The sequence below is a fragment of the Anthonomus grandis genome, chromosome 8 (genome assembly GCF_022605725.1).
Source record: "Anthonomus grandis grandis chromosome 8, icAntGran1.3, whole genome shotgun sequence".
In the NCBI taxonomy this organism is placed as follows: Eukaryota; Metazoa; Arthropoda; class Insecta; order Coleoptera; family Curculionidae; genus Anthonomus; species Anthonomus grandis.
The window spans coordinates 22,216,987-22,240,964 of record NC_065553.1 but is presented as its reverse complement, the minus strand read 5'-3'; the positions used below and the strand labels follow the sequence as shown (position 1 = coordinate 22,240,964).

The following is a 23,978-nucleotide window of genomic DNA, read 5'->3' as shown; positions in this document are numbered from 1 at the left end:
CTTGAATTAGTTGCTCATTTAAAGAAAGCAGGTACCTAAGGCTTCGCTTCCCAGCTTACGAAAATTGCTTTTTAGAGGTTCTGCATATATCGTTTTATTTGGACACCGTTGCACTTTTCGGTTTAATTTGTTTTCATATTTCAGATAAAGGATTGATATATGCCTGAAACTATATGAGAAGTGTAGTAAAAATTAAGAAATATATGAATTTTTCAATTAAATATTGGCATTCTTTAAGGCAATTTAAAATATAATAGCAAACTTCATAAATTTTAAAGTAGTTTTAGGCATCCAGTAAACCTTTTTCTGTAAGTAGGTACTAAAAATAATTCAAAAAAAATTACATTCGCAAAAAAAAACGATATATCCTAAACCCTTCCAAGTGCATTTTTAACCGCCGCGACGTGGCGTATTATATTTTATTCAAATGATTGCATTTTTAAACAATATAATCATGACAAATAATTTCAATTTAAATATATACAATTTCTTAAACAGAAATAATTATTTTTATCAATATAAAGCATTTAACTAGTGTGTATTGATTCGATTTTTTTTTAACTTGATATAGGACTAATATAGTATTTGGTTATACTGAATATAATTATACTGACTGTGATAGGGATTCTTTTTTATAGATAAATACACAGAAGATGAAGCTCACTCACATTCTATAAATAACATTGAAAATAAGCATGCGAAAAGTTTCAGTAGTTTTATTTTAAATATACAGTCTCTAAGAAATAAAATGGACGAGCTTCATCTTTTACTTGATTCATGTGATCTTCCTGATATTGTATTATTAACTGAGCACTGGTTAAAGCCTAACGAATGTTTCTTAATATCTGATTATATTCCTATATCAATTTTTTGTCGGCAACAATCCATACATGGAGGAACAGCTATTTTAGTTAAACATCTCGTTATATAGGAAGAATTTTCAGCAGAGCAAATTTCAATGCTTTTTCTTCTACTACAGCTTTGGTTAATTGGAATGCAGTTGAAATGGCTCCTGACCCGTTTACTTTGTTATTTCATGTGCTATGTGACAAGATCAATCAGTGTTTTCCTAAAAAGAGGCTTAAAATTAAAAATAGAAAACCATGGGTCACAGCGGGCCTCAGAACTTCAGCTAAAAACCTCCGTTTTTTGGCTAAGTTGTGCAAGTATACAACTAATGCAAACATTATTCTTTATCATCAGAAATATCGTAGTCTATACAGAAAGACGATAAAAGCAGCAAAGGTTAAATATTATAGTGACCGCTTGAATGTGTCCTCAAATAGGCAGAGAGAATGTTGGTCAATTATAAATGACTTCAGGCATTCTCACAAGAAAGTTTCAGAACCAGAAGTGAGACCAAATAGTTTAAATGATTATTACTGTAATATTCCTCATTTATTGCTCAAGGATGTGAATACTAATATTAATCCTTTGCATTATATTCAACAAGTGGCATTCATCATCAATTTTTTTTCTTTTATCCTGTTAGCCTTACTGACGTTGAAGATGCAATTAAAAGCTTAAAAAACCATAAATCAGCTGGAGCTGATGGAATATCATCAAAATTACTACTCCTTTTGCCTGACTCAACATTGAATGCCTTAGCTTCTGCCATAAACAATTCCTTTCATAATGGTATCTTTCCAGTCCGCGGCGGCAGTGTTTTGCGATTTATCCAAGGCATTTGATTGTGTAGATCATGGAATACTGCTGTCTAAGCTCAATAATTATGGCTTTAGAGGTGTGGCATTGCAATGGCTGGAATCCTATCTGTCTAATCGTACCCAAAGAGTTACAGTATCTAGATGTTTATCCGATTCCAGATCCCTTAAAACTGGAGTACCTCAGGGTTCAGTGTTAGGACCACTATTATTTTTGCTCTATGTAAATGATTTGGGTTCATTAAAACTGCAGGGCAAAGTGGTTCAGTTTGCTGATGATACCACCATTTTATGCAATCATAGAGATTCTGATAATGTTAGAGCCCAGGTTTTTAAGGATCTTAAGATTTTATCGGAGTGGTGTGCTGCAAACAGGCTTGTATTTAATGTGGGCAAAACCCTTATTATGGGATTTAAGTGTGACGTTCAGGGCCTTATGTTTAGTAAAAACTCCCCCTTGCAATACCAAGAAAGCTGTAAGTTCCTTGGTATTACCATTGATTGCCGCCTTCGCTTCGAAGATCATATCCTAAATCTTGCATCAAAATTATCCTCTGGATGTTTTGCAGTAAGAATGGCGGGGCATGAGCTAGGAGGGGTAGTTGCACGTTCAGTGTACTTTTCTCTTATTGAGTCCCATCTTCGTTATGGCTTGCCTTTTTGGGGTTTAAGCAACAAGGGATTATTAAACATAATTTTTGTGATTCAAAAAAAGGCAGTTAGATACCTATGTTCCGCTGGGTTAAGAGATTCTTGTAAACCTCCCTTTATATCTCAAAAAATCCTAACTCTTTTTTCTCTTTTTATCTTAGAAACAGCTACCCTTATTCATAAATATCCTAAACCTCCCTCTAACACTGGTCATATGACTAGCCAGGTTAACGATTTTCCCTTACCAATCCCTACATCCTCCCTCACCAAGAACTCACTTATATACCTTAGCAAAAAAATTTACAACCATGTTCCTCTATGTATCAGACAAATTTTAGAAGTTAAGAAATTCAAAAAGAAATTAAAATCACTTTTATTATCCAGGGCATATTATAGCCTTGACGTTTTTTTTTAATGATACCTTTTGACCTGTGCTCTGACATCATTTAAGTGTTTTAGTTTTGTTTCCTATTAAATATTTTAATTTACTTCCTCTAAATTCTGTTTTATTGACAGCTTTACTTATTTTTTAATCAAATTTATCAAAATGATGTTTTTTTTTATTTTTTCAATCTGTTTTGTTATAATTAATTTTAGTAATGTGTGTACATTTTATGGTAAAATGTTTTAGATGTTATGTTTGTTTGAAATTTGAAATTTAAAGTGAATTTTGAATTTTTTAGTTTTTAGGATGCTTGTACATAAGATTTTGTTTTGTCTTACGTAATATAGCACATTTTCTTTTTTTCTTTCTTTCATTGCATCAGAGATGTTGCAAGCAAACAAACCTACCCATAGTTCCACGACATGCTACTTCTAGTATTTCAATATTCTAACAGCAATATACAGGGTCATTAAAAATTAAATTAAAATGCCTTATTTAATAAAATGGTGAAAAGTCAATTTTCTTAAATGGAACCCTCTATGTTATATTTTATTTTAATAGACAATTAAAATATCACAATGCTTTAACAAATGACAGTGAAAGTTTTGGTGTCATGTTTTATAATAAACTTAATAAAAAAAAGGAACATTATTGTTAACTACTCAAATGAAGTTTTGATAGAACTATTTATTTTCCATGGACATATTCCTCAAATAATAGCCAGAACATGTAGAAAATTTAACACATTGTATCTAGATTTACAACCAATTGATAAAAACAATTTATTTTTACTAAAAAATACTTCGTTAGTTATACGCAAAAGTAACAAAAGGAAAAATATTATTATAGGGAATTTTCGAAAGGAAAGTCGTCGCTTTTCTAATTTCGCTTTCATCTAGCTTTTCGAAACAGGTAATAACTCGCTGACATAGCTCTTCTTTACTGGTATCGCGTATATTCTTTTCTTTATATTATCCCACAAAGAAAATCAAATGGTGTCAGACCTGGCGATCTCGCCGGCCAATTCCATGGTTTTATACGCCATAACCATCTATCATCGAATATATCGTGCAGTTCGCTTGTTGCATTGTCTCTACAGTGAGGCGGGGCTTCCTCACGCTGAAACCAACAAGTACGAAAATCTTGCAATGACAGATTATCCAAAAAATTACTTACAACGCTTCTTAAAATTTCTAAAAAATTTGCAAAATTTAGTGGTTTATCATAAATTAGAAATTTGGCTTCATTATCTTTTAAAAGGCAAAATATATTGAAACTTACTTTTTCTTGAAAACCTATTTCTTTTGTCGCGTGTGGATTTAAATCAGCCCAAAAATAATTATTTTTTCCGAAAATCGATAAGAAATAATAACATTTTTGACAACATATTTGAAAGAAAAAGTCAATATTTCCTCCAACTTAATTGTTGCCTGGCAACCGAAAATAACAGTAAGGAAATATTCATTTCTGTACTGTAAGTAAATGTTATTTCCATACAGTAAACTTTAGAACATAAATGCGAACAGGTTTTTTCCTAAACAATTTTATTTTTAAAATTTTTAGCACAAACAAGGTTAACATTATATTTTAAAATTATTACTTATTATTTGTTATATTTACTGTTATTTGACAATTAGTACAAGTATTGAAAACTGGAAGAACTTGGGAACTAATAGCATTATTTTATTTAATATTTTCCAAACTAATAATTTTATTTGTATGACAATAACTAATATTGGGTGTTACTGCAGTATTAGTAATATTAGATTTACTTTCTTGATTTTTTTCTGCTGTGAAAATTTTATTTGCCACTTCTTCCTTATTAGTAAGAGACTCTTCTATATATCCTTCAGCGACGTTTGTTGATTTCCATCCACCCAGTCTCTTTAAACTAGAAATATCTCCACCAGAATCAACAAGCATTGTGGCAGAAGACCGACGAAAACAGTGGTCGGTATATTCTTTCGAATTTGGCAAATTCAAACAACTGGCCACTATTTTAGGCATGTTTCTAAATTCCTACTACTTTTTCATTTTGGTACTTAAAAAAAAACGAGTGGTATTCATGTCTCTTGGTCTTAAAAAGACATACTTGCGGTATAGATTTAAGTACATTTCGTTTACTATAAATGATCTTGATATATTGGTTTTTGAATCCGGTATGGTAACTAAAAGTTTAGATAGTAGGTCTTGTATATCTTGTACAGTCATTTTAACCAGCTCGTCCATTCTGCAAGCTCCGGAAATTCCAAATATTATAGCTACCCACAACAATAAATAAGCATGTAAAGAATCCAAATATAATTTGAAGTTATGTAAGTTACCTTAATCATTAAATATTCCTTATCTGGAGCTTCCTGAATAAATTTGTTTACTTCTTATTTAGTTAAAATCTTGGATTTTTTTGGCTTATAGGCATGTGCTTGCCCTTTCAGGAATGCCCGAAGTTTTGAATATTTAGATATATCCACATCATGTCTAATTTCAAGGGTTGCCTTCAGCATTGAATAATTGGCCCATAAAGTTGAATATTTCATCTTGGAACCAAGCTCCAAGAAGTATGCCATTACAACATTTTCCGAGAAAGAAGTTACATTTTTATTCGTACGGTAGTCCATGAAGCGGTTGTATGCATAGTTATACTTATTTCTAGATTTTACTGGTAACAATTCCAATGATGCAGCATTCACTGCCTCCGTGAGTTCTGGGGGGGTTCCAGAAATGGAACAGTCATCATCACTTATCATTTTACACGTTACTTTGGCTTTTTAAAACGTTAAAAAATCAACACTTTGGAAAGACGCCAGAAATAAACTTTTCACTCGTCAAGTTTGACAATTTAAAATTATGTACTTCGTTTCCGTAGTTACGAAATAATGTTTTATGGCTTCTTTTATTTAAGGGAAAAATAATAATGTTGATTTGAAATTTTTAACATGATTAGTAATAATTTGCCGTAATTTTAATTATTCCCGATTTTCGGAAAAATAGTATGTAGACCTCGTAGGAAAAGCCACATTCCCGGACTCCGTATTGCCAGTCTCGGCTTGCAATTTTGCAATTGGCAATTTTTACGATCGCCCGGGAATGTTAAGCTTTTCCTACTAGGTATACAATATACTATTTCTATTGAAAATTCCCTCCCTGAAAAATTTTGCTTCGTCTGTCCGTATTATTTTTCTTAAAAAGTCAGCATCTTCATTAATTTGGATCAAAATGTATTCAGAATTCTACTCTTTTCAAAGCCTGCATTTTCGTGAATTTGTATGAATGCATTTTAAGATTCATTAAATAATAAAATTAAGATAATGAAAATTAAATAATAAAACAAACCTAAATCATCTTTAGCGCATCTAATTGAAGCTTGCGGATATGCAGTAAAATATGCCCGTACATTCATAATATTTCATTAGCAACTGGCCTTGTTCTATTTAATTAAGGTTTTAATTTAGAGTCATAATAAACAAAATTATTTTGGAACCTTCCAAATTTTTCTCGATTTATTGATGGTAGATTATTTGATCACATTATCCATGGAAAATGAATAGTCTCATCAAAACCTGATTTGAGTAGTTAATATTTTCCATTTTAGACTTTTTAATTAAGTTGATCATTAATAAAAATAGTTCTTTAATATTAACACCATCTTTATCCACAAATGTTAATACTTAATAATAATTAAAATTTAACATAATTTATAGCACAAATGTAGGCTCATTCATTAATTTTTTTCCAAAATACTTATTTCAAGTCATTGGTCGCGTAATTATTTGGAAAATAAGTTATTTAACTCATTTTTACCTTTAAGTACTCTATACTGAGTGAAACTTTCCTATTTTTGAGTAAAATGTTAATTAATATGCAGTAAGTAATGCTAAAAATAAGTTGTGGCACTTATGGCCATCTAGTATACCTATGCCATAATATCCTTAATTCGTAAAACCTTCGTATCTCGGACCTTTATTCATAAGACTAACATTTAAATTTAAACAAAAATCCAAAATATAATAATCTATTATAGGTACTTACCGGCTTTAACATTTTAATTAGGCTTTTTTGATTGTATAACTCTTTAATGGGATTTTTAGTCCCGGAGGTTCGTAAGTCAAAGAAACCACTGATGTCGGTAAATTTCACTTTATTCACTTCAGTTACGGGCTTCAGTTTTTAACACCTTTTAATAAAAAAATAGATAATATAAATTTCTAGCCAAGAAAGTCAAAGGCGCCATACTTCTTTATTAAATGGTGATTAACGAAGTAATAATCATAAGAATACTCCGAGCAAAAATGTAGGGTTTAAAGAATGTCATACATTTCCACAAATAAAGAAAATATTTAAGACGCCCGATATTCTAATAGAACAAACTATAGCAAAGGTAGAGGTCGTTCCGTTACAACTCTGATTTGGGGTTTATACCTCTAATAAGAGATAGTTTACCTGTTATTAATCAAATAAGTGTCAGATTTGAGTAAAATAATAAAAGTTCTCTATTTTAGATAAAAATGAACTCAATAATTTCACTCAAAATATTAACTCACTGATGTAGATGTGCTCACTCAGACTGATTTTTTACAGTTTTACAAACATTTATCATTTATGCTGCAAAAAATTAAATCTGTAATTATAGTTTTTCTCCTAACTTTATTTTAGAAGGTTAAAATCACATCTTATCTTTAAATATCGAAAAAAATATATTGAGAGCAGAGCTTATCTGCGCGACTGTAAGAATTTGATTTCCGTTTTTGATGCTGACCAACATCGCTTTTGTTTTTTCTACATTTAATGTTACATTTAAAAGTTTAATAATATTTAGGAACTCCTTAAATCTTCAAAGGATCAATTGTCTAACTTTCGTTATTCCACTAAATGATATTAAGGTGTCATCGGCAAATAAGTTATGAAACTCTATTCCTTCAATAAAAATGAAAGCATTTATATAAATAATAAAGAGTAATGCACCTTGAGGCATGCCAAAGTTATTTTGTTTTCATATACACTTTCCAACCTTAAAACCCAACTGCTACCTTAAATTCACTCACCTTTCAAAACATCAGAGAGGGGTCTTGAAATAAAAATATCTTCACAGCACCGAAAAACCCCTGCGCCGCCCCCCACCCCACCAGAAAATCTTTATAAACCGAATTACGACAGCAAAAAAAAACAAACAAAAACAATCGAAAGCTCAACCCTATGCATTTCACAAGGGGGTGTGGCCTAGCCGGCGACCACGCCCACTAATCCAGCAACGAGGGGTTCGTACGTCCAATCACCGTCTTCCGTTACGGACAGATGAATCAAGGGTATCTGGGCAGAAACCTTTTTAAGGCAGTTGTTTGGCGTTCTTCGTTTGTTACGCTCTCACGTTGTTGGCGATAATTCAACGTTTTTCCTTTTATAAACAATTTCGTTGATTGGTAACGCGCGTTCGATACGGTACGAGTGGTTTGCATGTTGGTCAGGAGGATTGATGAGGGCGACTTATTAGGGTCGAAACGCGATTTCGAGAGGGATTTGTGCAATATTTTTGACGAGGGTATGGAGGTTTGTGCGAAGGCGAAGGAGTGTTTCGGCATGGACGGATTGGAGGACCGGGAAATGAAGGTAAGAGTAGGAGATACAGAACAGTGTTAAAAAGTGAAAATTTTGTGCGTAGGAAATCCATGGAAATTGGATTTAAATTGCATAAGTTCCACCTTTGGGACATCCTGTAGCTTAAAAAGTTTCTGACTTACGCTCATGTTGAAGTCATCAAGAAAATACGCTCTATTCTTGCAGTTTTTTCGTAAAAATTTTATTTTTTTGATGTAATTGTTTTTATACCAGTTTATGCGTTTAGTAAGCAGAAATGATCAAAAAGTATTTGATTTAGTAAATCTAATATGAATGTTAAATAACGTTTGATTGATGGGACCCTTATAATCAATCCAGGGGTACCCTCTCTATATAATTTTCTGAAATATATTTAGACTGATAAGACCCAGACCAATGAAACTTTCAGAAGTAATACCTGATATATCAAACTATTTACTCTAATTTTCAAGGCTGTAGGTTAAATGCCTATTGAGTTATCAATTTTTAAAACTGACTATAACTTTAAATAATCGCATAATCCAAGTAGACTCTTTCTATTTTAATTTTTAATAACTTTAGACTAATCAGGCTCATGAGAATAGAGAGAAAAATGAAACTTCCATAGTTTGTCCTGATATATTAAGTTATCTAATGTGTTAGTTATCTAAGTTTCAAATATGTAAGTTAAATAAATATTAAGTTATGAATTTTTACAACAAACGTAATTTTAAATAATCTAATAAATACAAGTATATCCTCTCTGTATTCATTGCAAATAACTTCAGATTGATGAGACCGAGACCAACAAAACTTTTGCAGTTATTACCTAAGATATCAAACTTTCCACTAAGTGATTTTTAAAGCTGTAAGTTGAATAACTACTGACTTACGCATTTCTAAAACTGACAGTAACTTTAAATAATCGTATAAATCCAAATATACCCTTTATATACTAAATTTAATTAACTTTCAACTGATGAAGTTTAGACTAATGAAGATTTCACAGTTAGTACCTTATATGTTGAGTTACCTGTTGAGTTCTTTTTAAAAATTTAGGTCGAATAGTTATTGACGTATGGATTTTCAAAACTGACTAACTACAAATAATCGCATAAATACAAGTAGATATACCCTCTCTATATTAATTCCAAACAACTTTGGACTGGTGTGACCCAGGCCAATGAAACTTTCACAGTTCATACCTGATATATCAAACTATTTACTACGTAATTATTAAAGCTGTAAATAACTATTAAAGTTATGAATTTTTAAAATTGTTTGCATTAATTTGAAATACCTTTTGACTAATGCGACCCAGACCCATGAAACTTTACAGTTTATACCTGATACATCAAGCTAGTCGACTGTGTAAGTTTCAAAGCTGTAAGTTAGATAATTATTGAGTTACGAATTTTCAAAACTGACAGTAACTTTAAATAATCACATAAATCCAAATATACCCTTTATATACTAAATTTAAATAACTTTCAACTGATGAAGTTTAGACTAATGAAGATTTTACAGTTAGTACCTTATATGTTGAGTTACCTGTTGGGTTATTTTAAAAAATTTAGGTTGAATAGTTATTGATGTATGGATTTTCAAAACTGACTAACTATAAATAATTGTAAAAATACAAGTAAACCTCTCTATATTAATTCTAAACAGCTTTGGACTGGTGCGAGGTGCGACCCAGACCAATGAAACTTTCACAACTCATACCTGATACATCAAACTATCTACTATGTAATTGAGGCGTGTTTTACAAAAACACATATATCCAAAATCCAAAATTTTCAGGAAATTAAAAAAACATTTTGTTTTAAAACAAATTCATTTCTTCATATTTTTTTTATTAATTACAGCGTATATTAAGCTAATATATTTAATTCTTGTTTAAAAAAAAATAATTCTAATATATTTGTCAAAAATTTGAAAAAACTGTTGGACATAAGTTGTTTTTTGCAAGAAAAAAAAGTTAAATAAGAAAAAACATACGTTTTATTTAACAAATTTAAACATAAAATAAATTCTAAACAAGGATTAGTTTAATAGTTTTTAGTAAATTAATCTTTACATCCACTACTATTATCATCTTCTTCATTAATGTCCATGTTATCAGGGTAAGTATTATCCAGAATACATTCATAGTAGTTTTTATTAGCTACAAGACGTAGTAACAGTAACAGTGATCTTAAATTCTCAGCTTTATTTGAAGCAAACGGAAGAGGTTCCTTGTAAAGCCTTTCCAGTTGCATGTTGCATGATAAATTTGCTTTGGCCACAATACTGCTTTTGAATGGGCCACTGTATGAATCCTTTAAAAAAAGTAAAGATGTTTGGTTAGTTATTTTCATAATCCTAATTTTTTTAATGTTGATAGCTGGCTTTGGAGTTTTTAGGAAAAAGTTGCAGGTCGCAGTTTTTATATCAAAAAAATCGTATTGCTTCATTTTTATCAAATTAAATTGGTTAGGTTTCATTCTGGTATTTAAAATGATATTATCCCAATCCTCTGGTGTCTCGGCTCTCTCCAGGCGTCTTTTCTTTTTCTCTGTCACAGGGCAAAATCCGAATCGTTTGGCAAAAAGGAATGACCCCTCATTGGAAATATGTATTCTACTGAATCAACGATTTTTAAAATATTGACCAAGGTGTACAAAAAATGAGCCATTACGTAATTTTTATTTTGCCCTGGGCAACCGTCACTAAAAATAACCAAACTGCGGTTATGGATGTGGTTTTTAAGGAAATGCAGTAACATCGAAGTGACTTCATTGGCACCCTTTTTGCGGCTATAAAAAACAGGGTTAGATGGTATGTGAGGAAGGGGTAAATTTTGCATAAAATCAAAACTAATACATATTACTTCTCCAGCTTTTGCTTTGATTTTAAATTTTCGTTTTAGGTCAAAAAAAGCTTTAGCTTTACGAAGGTGTATCTCCTTTTCTAATTCTAATCTATTTTGTTCTTCTATGCTAAGATCTGTACGGTTTAGTTGCTGAGCAAGTTTGTCACATTCTGAACAAGTGTCAGAACTTGGAAATCCAAATTTAATGTTAAAATATGTCTTAAATACTTTCCAGTAACTTTTATATGGTATGTTTATATTATAACTTTGTAGGAACATTATATGCATATGCCTTAACGTAAGAGATTCTGGTAAATAGGAACAGTTTGGATTTTTACGACGTGAATAATGCGAGCGTCTAGCGGAAAATGATTTTATATGGATTTTAATAAGTCCTGTAATGTGATCTGGAGTTTTTGTTGGCCTATTTCCATGTATTCCTCTTTTGCCGTTGGGAGAAGCTCCAGTAGTCATAAGGGAATCTCGAATTCGCCTTAAACGAGCATCTTTAATGCCATATAGGCTGGAAAAAGCTTTCTTACACACTTTTATTTCAGATTCATCCACCTTAATTTTGTAAGTAAAACTAGCACCGTGAGTTTTTTTATTTATTTTAGACCGGAGACGTCTTCTAATAATATGGTTCATTGATATAAGACCAGTTAAATGAGAATCTTGATTATTTTTGTCAGTCATATTATTAAACTGGGTAAGAATGGCAATTCTTTTTTCTTTTGGAAGGAATTTTTGCAACTATAAAAAAATATTTTTTTTTATTGGAAAACCCACACTTAAAAAATATACCCTCTAACATACCTGCATGCTTCGCCAGTTTTACGCGCTAAAACACTTTTGCCCTTGTGATTTATGTGCTCTTCACCACGAACTTTTAACTCTTTGATCACTGTATCCTTCTTTATTTTCTTTAGCTTTTTTGTAGGCCAATTAGTTAACACTTTTTCACGATCTTGCATTTTTTTAAGTATAATTTTTGAACAAGAAAACGCAAATTCTAACCTCCAGTCAAAAATCACAAGAACACGTCTGGTTTATAGACAAAACAATTACAAACTGACTAATAATTCGAGCGCTTCAGCGAGATTTTACGACAAAAAGCACATATTATCACAGTCTAACAGTTTAAATCTATATACTTTGATATTATGTCCTATCCTGTCGCACGGACTAATGTTGTATTTGGTGGAAAAACAATGGACATGTGTGTTTTTTGCAGAATTATCGAATTTTCAATTAGCTCTATCTTAGTACTTGTGCCGTTTTTGTAGAATCTTATTTTATGATATTAAAAACATAATATTTTTAAACTAGATGGTGCCACTAGCTCAATTTCGTTGATTTTGGACATGTGCGGTTTTTGTAAAACACGCCTCAATTATTAAAGCTGCAAATTGAATAACTATTAGAGTTATGATTTTTTAAAACTGTTTGTATTAAAAATAATTGCAAAAATTCAAATAAACCCTTTCCATATTAATTTTTTAATAGCTTTGGACTGAATAGACCTAAATCAATGAAACTTTTAGAGTTTGTACCGGATATATCAAACTATCTACTACGTAATTTTCAAAGCTGTAAGTTGAATAATTATGGAGTTTTAAATTTTTAAAATTTAGACAGTATTAATCGTATAAATTAAAATTCAAATATTTATATTACGAAAAAAACAATTGCACAATATTATTTATAACTTGACTGTACATCTAGATGTTCAAAATCTGTGTGTGTATAAAAATAATAGTAAATATAATCTGTAAAACCCATTATTAAGATTACATAGACTTATCTACTTTAACGTAAGTCTTAACTAGATAAATACCTAATATAATATTCAGATGTGCAAAAAGTTAAATAACAATTAAAATTTGTTTTTAGTATCCCTAAAATAAATGATAAAAATTCAATCATTCAAACATAATAATATTTATAATGCTTTTATGGTTAAATTTATCCAATTGTAAATTATGAATATATCCAACTATACCTTCTCTATATTAATTTCAAATAACTTTAGACTGATTAATTTCAGATGAATGAAACTTTGAGCGTTAGTACCTTATAAATTAAGTTATCTGCTGTGTTCCAAAATGTAATTTAAATAGTTATTAATATATGAGTTTTTAAAACTGACTGTAACTATAAATAATCGCTTAAATTTAAGGATACCATCCCTCTATTAATTTAAAATAACTTTAGACTATTGAGACCCACACCAATGAAACTTTCACAGCGTATATCTGATATACAGTACCGAGCAAAAGAAAAGAAACTTTTTTTTTAATATTTTTAAATTCATTTTATTAAAGTTAACTAAAATTTTTTTATCCTATAATACTACACCAAACTAGATAATAAAAATAAAACATAAACAATATAATTCTACTTATTATAAAGCCATATGTAAATTAATTTAAAAAAACAGGGAGCAAAAATAGAGACACATATTTAAAAAAAATATATAATAACAACAAATTAATATTTAGTTGCATATCCCTTATTTTTAATAACTGCAAGGCATCTCCTTTTCATAGATCCAATCAGATTCCCTAAGGTCTCCTTGGGTACAGAATGCCATGCGCTTCAACTGCTTCAAACAACTCGTCTCCATTTTTAAATTTTTCGGGATGTTCCTTACGAATTTTTTGTCTACTAAATCCCATAGATTCTCTATGGGATTCCGGTCAGGACTCTGAGCTGGCCACTTAACAACAGTTATTTTTTTGTCCTCAGAAAATGTTTAGCTGTATGCTTCGGATCATTGTCGTGTTGAAACCTCCATTGCAATGGCATGTTTTCCTCTGCATATGGCAACATATTATCAGTTAATATTTCTAAATATTTAAACCGATCCATAATCCCATCAATTTTGACAATAGGGCCCATTTCCATACCAGAGAAACAACCCCACACTTGTACATTTCCCCCTCCATGCTTAATAGTGCCCAAAGTATACTTTGGATCAACTCTTTTATTTTTAGGACCCCATAAAATACGATCAGAAGGAAATAAATTAAACTTACTTTCATCCGAAAATAATACTGTATTCCATCTTGCTTCTGACCAGTTAAAATGGTCATGGTCGATCAGGAAGTTCGATTCTTCTTCGAAATGAAGGGTTTCTTGGATGGTTTTCTTGCCGGCAAGCCACCGTCCCTTAAACGTCTTCGAACTGTATGGACACTAATATTTACATCGTCTAGTTGAGATTTTATATCCACTGCTGTGGTAAATGGATTTTTAAGAACTAAGGATTTAATCTTCTCGTCAACTCTAGGCGTCGTTTTTCTAGGCCTACCAGTTCTAGGTGGACTTATTAAGCTATCTCTATCCACTATGTTATTTTCAAAAATTTCAAAGTTTAATAACTATTGAGTTATGAATTCTTAAAACTGTCTGTAACTTTCAATAATCGCATAAATTTAAGTATACCCTCTCTATTTTAATATCAAATATCTTTAAGCTGATGAGACTTAGACCAATGAAACTATCACAGTTGATAGGTGAATATATCGCAAGCTACCCACTAATATTCAAAGTTGTTAGTTAAATAATTTTTAAGTCATGAATTTTTTTAAATATCTGTAACTTTAAATAATTGCATAAATCCAAGTAGACTCTCTCTATACGAATTTCTAATAACCTTACATTGATAAGACCCAAGCCAATGAAACTTTCACAGTTCATACCTATATTATCAGGCTATCTACTGTTTATTTTAAAGTTGTAAGTTAAATATTTATTGAGGTATACATTTTTAAAACTGATTGTGACTTTATATAATTTCATAAATCCAAGTATACCCTCTCTATATTAATTTCAAATAACTTCACACTGATGAGACCCACGTGAACGAAACATTCAGACCTATTACTTTATTAATGAGTTTATCTGCTGTGTTATTTTCAATGATTTAGGTGGAAGAGCTATTAAGGTATGAATTTTTCAAACTGACTAACAATAAGTAATTGCATAAATGCAAATCCAAGTATACTCTATCTAAATTAATATCTAAATCAAAGAACTTTGGATTGATACGATTTAGACCAATGAAACAGCTCGTACCTGAAACATAAAGCTATCTACTGTGTAATTTTTAAAGCTGTAAGTTGAATAACTATTAAGCTATTCATTTTTAAAACTAACTGTTACCTATAATTACAAAATTCAAATATACCTACCCTGTCTCTTATTAATTTTTAATAGCTTTGGACTAATGAGATCTAGATCAATGAAACTTTTACAGTTTATACCTATATCAAGCTATCTACTTTGTATTTTCGAAACCTGTAATTTAAATACCTATTGAGTTATAAATTGTTCAAATCGAATGTAACTTTAAATAATCGTATTAATCCTCTCTATATTAATTTCTAATAACTTTAGACTGATGCGATACAGGGCAATTAAACTTTCGCAATTAGGACCTGAAATATTAAGCTTTATGCTATGTTATATTCAAAGCAGTGAGTAAATTGATTAATGAGTAATGAATTTGTAAAATTTAATGTAATATGTAAAAATTGCATAAATCCAAGTACATGCTTTTTATTAATCTATTATTAATTTCAAAGAAGCTTGGACTGATGACACCTAAGATCACTTTGCAATTACTTTATATTTATATTTAATTTTTATCTTATATTTATTTATTATACATTTATTTATTTATAATCCAAAAATATGTTTATTAGATATTTCAATTTTACACGAGTTTAGAATATCTATAAACTTTGATGTGAATTTGTGAGTTGCCAAGTCTACATCTGTTGATTAAATTCAGGAATTTGTCATAAATTATCATTTGATACGTATTTTTTTGTGTTTTTTGAATTTAATTGGATTTAACCGGAAGGTGTGTATGCTTAGGATAAATGACTTAGCCGATACATTTTGCAAAAAAATGGTCAATGAGAGTCTCCACTGTTATATTACATCCATTACTGGCAATCATTAACTCAGTGAGTAGGTACCTATACCATCTAATTATTCTATATAATACAATAGCCGCTCTAATTATACAAACAGATTAATATGTCCCTTGATGCGTTTTTTAAAATGAACTGATGGCAAAAAATTTAGGTGTCGCGGAATTTTGTTATAAAGATTCGCTATGTTATACCTAAAAGATCTTTTAAAAGTAGTTGTCGTGTGAAATGGAATTGTCATGACACTTGTATTACGAAGATCTAAGCTATGTATTTCAGAGCGAAACTTTATTTTTCTATATAAATAATCAGGACATTTTCTCGCAATTATCTTCTGAAATAAGACGACTGAGTGGAAAATACGTCTCGCATCCATTCTAAGCCATTGTAACTCCCTCAATTTAACCGATACCCCTCGCTCCCCACCACGTAAACCTCCAGTCAACCTCACACAGTGATTTTGAATCAGTTGAATTCGGTATATATCTCTTGCTAACAAACATAGTGCATAAATTACATCTGCAAAATTGAAATGGGATAGTACCAAAGAATCGCAAAGCAGTTTTTTCAAGGGAACTGTAAGTAGGTGTCTGTTTTTAAAAATCAGTTTTAAGTTTGAAAAAGCCTTCCTTATGCACATACTTACATGTTCACTAAACCTTAAACTCGAATCCACCATTAAACCTAAGTTCTTAGTGCAGTCCGTAAAGTTAAGTCTATTATTATTTAAAGTTAGTTGAATATCATGCAAATGTAAATTTTTTAACCGTGCTCTACCAAAAAGCATAACCTGGGACTTCAAGGGGTTTAGTTCCAAACAATGTTTATTAGAAACTGTAAGGAGTGTCTCTAGATCTTGATTCAATTGATTAACCGCTTCTACAATTTGATCTGGTCCAAAGGATTTATATACCTGTGTGTCATCAGCGTATAAATGCACGGTAGAATATTGCAAATGCTTTACCATCTGCGAAGTATATAATATAAAAAGCAAGGGCCCTAAAATGGATCCTTGTGGAACCCCAAATAGCAACTATTCAGAATCTGAGACTTTGCCATTGACCTTCACTTTTTGGCTTCTGCCCTGTAGATAACTTTTAATTAGTTTAATCGAGAAATCAGTGAAACCTAAATATTTTAAGATTGCTAGTAGAAGATCGTGATTTATTTTATCAAACGCCTTTGAATTGAATAGTTTAACAGGATTATGACAGTTAAATTATTGTTCTCGATACCATGAATTATATCGTCTATAACTTTTAAAAGCGCTGTGGAACAACTGTAGCCTGGTCTAAATCCAGACTGTATTGTGGGCAATATGCTATTTTCTTGGACATAATCACGGATTTGATCGTTAAGGACCCGTTCTAAAATTTTTGATAGAGTAGGAAGAATACTTACAGGGCGCAAATATTTTAATTCCATAGGTTTATTTATCGTAGGCAGAGGAATAACAAGCGAGCACTTCCAATCATCTGGAAAGCAAGATGTCTCTATCGCATAGTTTACTAAGTGTATATATCAAGCTATCTACTTTGTATTTTCGAAGCCTGTAATTTGAATACCTATTGAGTTATAAATTGTTCAAATCGAATGTAACTTTAAATAATCGTATATTAATTAATTACCTTAACCTCTCTATATTATACAGTGCAATGAAACTTTCGCAATTAAGACCTGAAATATTAAGCTATATACTGTGCTATTTTCAAAGCAGTAAGTAAAATAATTAATGAGTTATGAATTTGGAAAATTGACTGTAACTTTACATAATTACATAAATCCAAGTACATGCCTTCTATATTAATTTCAAAGAAGTTTGGACTGATGACACCTAAGATCACTTTGCAATTACTTTATATTTATATTTAATTTTTATCTTGTATTTATTTAATATCTATTTATTTATTATCCAAAAATATGTTTGTTAGATATTTCAATTTTACACGAGTTTAGAATATCTATAAACTTTGATGTGAATTTGTGAGTTGCCAAGTCTACATCTGTTGATTAAATTCAGGAATTTGTCATGAATTATTATTTGTACCGTATTTTTTTGTGTTTTTTGAATTTGATTGGATTTGACTGGAAGGTGATCTGTTATGTGTGTGCTTAGGGTAAATGACTTAGCCGGTAGGTCGCACCCTTACATTTTGCAAAAAAATGGTCAGTGCAAGTTTCGGTCTCATTTGTCACCCTAATTATTAAATTTGTCCGTATTGATGAGTGAAACAGAGATAGATGCATGTTGTCTTTAAAGTCATATTCTGTATCTTCCAAATATTTGGCGTCAGTTCTTACGTTTTTCTAGCATTTTTAATCAACTTTAAGTAACTCCATGAAATATAATGTGATTTGGTCAATATTGATTCAAGTAGAATATCAGATTTAAATAAAAAATAGTAAAGTATTAATACTATACAATAGCCTAAAAACCGCTGAAATAGGTATCCAATAAAATTAACTAAGCAATTTGTGTATAAATTTTAAAGTGTGTAGGTTACGTGGTTTTCCTGTCAAAAGTGCCTGTGGAAAAATATTAATATTTCGCCACCTACTAAAAATATTTTGGATCTGTTTGCTTTTAAATATAAAGAGAACATTGTTACAGTAAAAATTGAACATTATAGTCTAATTAACAAAGTTTTTCTAGAGCCTTAAAGAAAATCAAATTTGCACATTTGCCTGTCAAAAGTGACTTTTTGCCACTGACAGAAGCTATTTTGAGGCTGCTTACTTTATAAATATTAAGAGAACACTGAGCTACGTTATAGTAAAATTTAAACATTGTAGTTTAATTAATAGAATTTTTCCAGGCTCTTAAAGTGAACTAAATTTTAGTACTTAACGGTTAAAAAAGGATTTTAAGAAAAACACATTTCACCAAAAAGTCGGATTTTTTCAACACCGTGTACATTAATTAGAAAACGGAAAATAGGTGTCTAATAAAATTAATTAAACAAATTGCTTGAAAATTTTCAAGTGTTTAGGCTCTCTAGTTTTTGAGTTATCAGCATTTGGTGATGATTTTTAGGAAAAAAATTAATTTCACCTAAAAGTCTGATTTTTCTCAACATCCTAAATATTAAGTAGAGATTCCGAAATACGTATTCAATGCAATTGATTTTTGCATGATTTTTAGGAAAAAATGAGATAGTTAGTACCTTATACATATACTAAGTCATCTGCTGTATTATTTAAAAAAATATAAGTTAAATAATTATTAAATGACGAGTTTTCAAAACAGACTGTAATCATACATAATTGTATAAATCCAATAAGTATACGCTTTCTATATCAATTTCAAATAACTTTGGACTGATTAATAAAACTTTCACACTCAAAGATATAAATTGACTTAATATTAAGGTATGAATTATTTAAACTAACTGTAACTCTAAATAATATTATAAATTCAAGTATACCCTATCTATTATATTATTTTTTATAAAATTTCGATGAGACCTAGACTAACGAAACTTTCACAGTTCTTACTTGATATATCAGATAATCTAATGTATAATTTTTAAAACTGTAATTGCAATACTTACTGAATTATGAGTTTTAAAACTTACTATAACTTTAAATATTCCCATAAAACTAAGTATACCCTTTTTATATTAATTTCAAATAACTTTAAACTGATGAAACCAGACCAATGAAACTTTCATAGTTTATATTTGATAGATCAATCTATCTATCATGTTATTTTCAAAGCCGTAGGTTGAGTAAAACTAATAAATTATAATTTTTTGACATTGACTATAACTTTAAATAATGGCATAAATCCATGTATTCGCTTTCTATATTAATTTCAAATATCTTTGGACTTATGAGACCAGACCAATGAAACTTCACATTTAGTACCTGACTATGTTTGGACCTTCAATAATACCCTTGAAAGACTGTAACACTTTATTTTCTAATAATTAAAATGGCCAAAAACCGAATTTATTTACTTATTGCCATCTTGACAGAAGAGAGCGAGCCAAAAGCCTTGTTGCCAAACTTAATTTATATTAGTTGAAACTTAATAAAATCATCATATATTCTATGAGGTTTTAACACACTGTATGTATTATTTTTAAAGCAGTAAGTTAAATGATTAAGGAGTTGTGAATTTTTAAAACTGCCTGTAACTTCACAGAATTGCATTAATCCAAGTACTCCCTCTCTATAATTATTTATTTTAAATAACTTTGGAATGATGAAATGATTGAAATTTTTACCCGATATACCAAACTATCTATTATGTAATTTTTAAAGTTGTAAGCTAAACAGCTATTGCGGAATTGTGATAGAAATCGAAACAAGGTTTTTTCGCTTTTTAGCATTAATATTCATTTGAGAGCCAAAAATCATTACCAATCGCATTAAAGTGGTGATTCTTGTATGTGAGGATCATACTTACGTAAGAAAAGTAACTTTTTCAGGGGATTTAAAACATAAGTGAGGAATAAAATGCGGTAGACACCCAAAGTAAAATCTTATTTTTCGGCACAATCTAAGAGGCTAAGATCATCAAAGATCGCACTAAACTGATGATCTTTGTAAGTGAGGATTAATTATTATGTATTATTATGTATTTTTATGATGTAATTATGATTCTTCTACCGCACTTTATGAATTTTCAAAACTGACTGTAACTTTAAATATTCACATAAATTTGTCAAAAAAAGTATATATCTATCTATACAAGGTGTCCAAGATAAGGAACCTAAGCATGGAGATCTCAGTACCTATTGAAGTTACAGTTTAGGTTAAATTAGTTGCGTACTTTAAAGCGTATTTAAATACCGTTGAAAAAATTCAAAAATTTTCATGGCCTGCCGAGATATTGCGGAAAAATTGAAATTTGCCAAAATCTATATGGCCCGGAAAAAAAGTATACCCTGTATCTGATTCCATTTTTTATTACAAATTCAATAACGTATCACATGTCACATTTTTTAATTAGATGCAAGAATAAATGCGATTTTTCTATACAGGGTGTTTCAGAACTATGGGATCAAACTTCTGGGGGTTGTTCAGTATGCAACCGAAGAATCCATTTGAGTATAGGAACCCATGTCCGGAAATGCGTCACTACGCCACTACGGCCCTAAGACGCGTTAAAATTTATAAAAAACATTAATTACCTAAATAGGATCTGCTGCATTTATTTTTACCTTTTGTACATGATACCATAACAATAATTGTTTAAAATCAACACTTATCAATGTCAATTCTCAATGTTAAGTTTAAAAATTCTATAGCTTACAATTTTTAAACATTTATAGCTAATGGAAAACTTTACCAATCAAGAATTGTCGGATATGCATTTGGCATAGGGAGCAACAAACTGCAATGCACTAGCAGCATCGCGGTTGTATCATGAACGTTATCCCGAACGACAGCATCCTGGATACAAAAAGTTTATTGCGGTTCATCGGCGGCTCGCTAAGACAGGCATGTTTAAGACCAAGATGCATAATACTGGTGTTGCTCGAACTGTAAGAACGGTCGAATTTGAAGAAGAGGTGCTTCAGCGAGTTGCCGATGAACCATCAAATAGCACACGTGACATCGCTAAGAATATGAATACGAGTAACGCTTCTGTCTGGCGGGTACTACACGAGCAACAACTCCATCCTTACCACTTCCAGAAAGTTCAAGTTATGACTGCAGCCGATTATCATCCTAGAGTTCAATTTTGTCGAAGGCTTCTGGATCACATCATTGCACAACCAAATTTTTTACGATATGTTTTGTGGACCGATGAAGCCTCTTTCACAAGAGATGGTATTTTTTATTTTTAATAGGAGGCAATTTTTTTCATTTTGAATTGTTGTGATCGAATCATATACAAAAGGTAAAAATAAATGCAACAGATTCTATTTAGGTAATTAATATTTTTTCTAAATTTAAACGCGTCTTAGGGCCGTAGTGGCATAGTGACGCATTTCCGGACATGGGTTCCTATACTCAAATGAATTCTACTGTTGCACTGAACAACTCCTAGAAGTTTGATCCCATAGTTCTGAAACACCCTGTATTTTTAATCATATTTATAAATAGGCTATGCAAACAATTAATGCTTTGACATTTTGACGTAAATACCTCTTACCCTATCACATATTGCTTAATTTTATGTTTGTGGTCGTAATAAAAATATAATTGTTGAGTTAATTTAGAGTTATTAAGTTGTTTTAAGAGTTTTGTTGTTGTTGTTGTTGTTACAGTTTTTATTATTTATTGTTGAGTTTTTTTGTGTTAATATCGTTGAATATGCCGAGTGGTCATTATGTAATTAAGAAAAGTTTGACATGCTGAGATTTTGTGCCAGAAAAACACTGTAAATACAGCAGCAAAGTATTTAAATAAATTTCCAGATAGAAAGCCATGTAAGTCAATTTTCTTAGAGTTGCCGCGAAATTTAAACGAATATTGTGCATTTAAAAAGCCAGTTTTATCTAGGAAAAAGGACTGTCTTCTGAAGACACTCAAAATAATGTGTTACGAGCAGTGGTTGAGGACCCTACTATCTCAACTAGGCAAATTGAGAAAAATGTCGGAGTAGCCAAGTCCACTGTTCAATTTATTTTACGTAAAAATAAATATCATGCTCATAAATTTAGAATTTGCCAAGCACTGAACCAGGAGATCTAGAACGACGATGAAATTTTTGTGACTGGTACACACGCGCATGCAAAGATAATATAAATTTCTTGCAAAAATAACATCGTCTGACGAAAGTTTAGTGACTAATAATGGTGTGTTCAATCGCCGGAATAGTCATTAGTGGTGTGGAATTTTCGGCACCAAAATACTAGGTACATTTGCCACAATTCGTTAACTGGAGAACGATACCTTCAATTGTTCCTCTGGCATAATTCAATAGTTGTTGGTTTGAGAAACAAGAAGAGAGACAAAAAGGTGTCCTGCACATAATTCAAGGCAGGTTTGCGAGTATCTTACGCAGAGATTTCCTGATAGAAAGTGGATTAAAACCTCCAGTGCAGTGCCTTGGCCAGCACGATCGACAGACTTAACGCCTCTGGACTTCTTTCTTTGGGGGTTTCTTAAAAACCAAATATACCAGCATTCTTTTGAGACTGAGCAGCAATTACAAGAATGTGTAACTATAACGCATTTAATAGCATTACACTTGACATGTTGTATGCTGTTTTAAAGATCTTATTTATGTTTGGAAAATAACGGAATCGGTTTGAACATCTGCTTTAAATTTAATTAAAAAATGTTGATTAACTTGTTAGCTCAGTAATTTTTAAATTGTTTTTATTTTTCTTTGTGTAGGTAATTTTAATAATTGTTATTTTATGGTAGATAATTTTTTTCTTTATAAATAGTTCCTAGTATATTCCATTACTTTGTAAGTAGATATTTAACTAATATGTGAAATCAATGATTCATGACAGGTATTTAGGTATGCCAAAATGTCAAAGCATTGTTTTGTTTGCAAAGCATACTTAAAAATATGTAAAAAAATAGAAAAATCGCATTTATTTTTGCATCTAATAAAACAGTTGAATTTGTAATAAAAAATGGAATCAGATACAGGGATGATGATTTCTCGAAAACGAAACGTCGTATATAAAATCTAAAAACGCCATCACGTAGCTCTTAAAAAGTGCCAATGAAAAAGTGTTGTTAGTTTTTTTATATCTTTTAAAATAAGGTCACAAAAAAATAAAATCGGTTTGGGCAAATTTCCGTTTTTCTCCAATATCTCGGCAGGACATGAAAATTTTTGAATTTTCTCAATTGAATTTAAATTCGCTTCAAAGTGCGCAATTTTTTTATAATTTAACCTAGGCTGTAACTTCAATAGGTACTGAGATCCTCATACTTGGTTTTTATGGGATAGGTTTTATGAAATTGGGGTGGTTTTTAGGGGATAAATTTGTCAG

At 30.6% G+C, this 23,978-nt stretch overlaps 1 protein-coding gene across 2 annotated transcripts in view; it reads left to right on the top strand.

The window, feature by feature from the left end:
* The first annotated feature begins 8,051 nt into the window (after positions 1–8,051).
* Positions 8,052–23,978, top strand: part of LOC126739283 (LIM/homeobox protein Awh) — a 98,883-nt gene continuing 82,956 nt past the window's right edge. For both annotated transcript variants that reach the window (XM_050444904.1, XM_050444902.1), the window contains exon 1: positions 8,052–8,304. In XM_050444904.1, the coding sequence (XP_050300861.1) occupies positions 8,152–8,304 (153 nt within the window). In that variant the 5' untranslated portion in view covers positions 8,052–8,151. The remainder of the gene's footprint in view (positions 8,305–23,978) is intronic.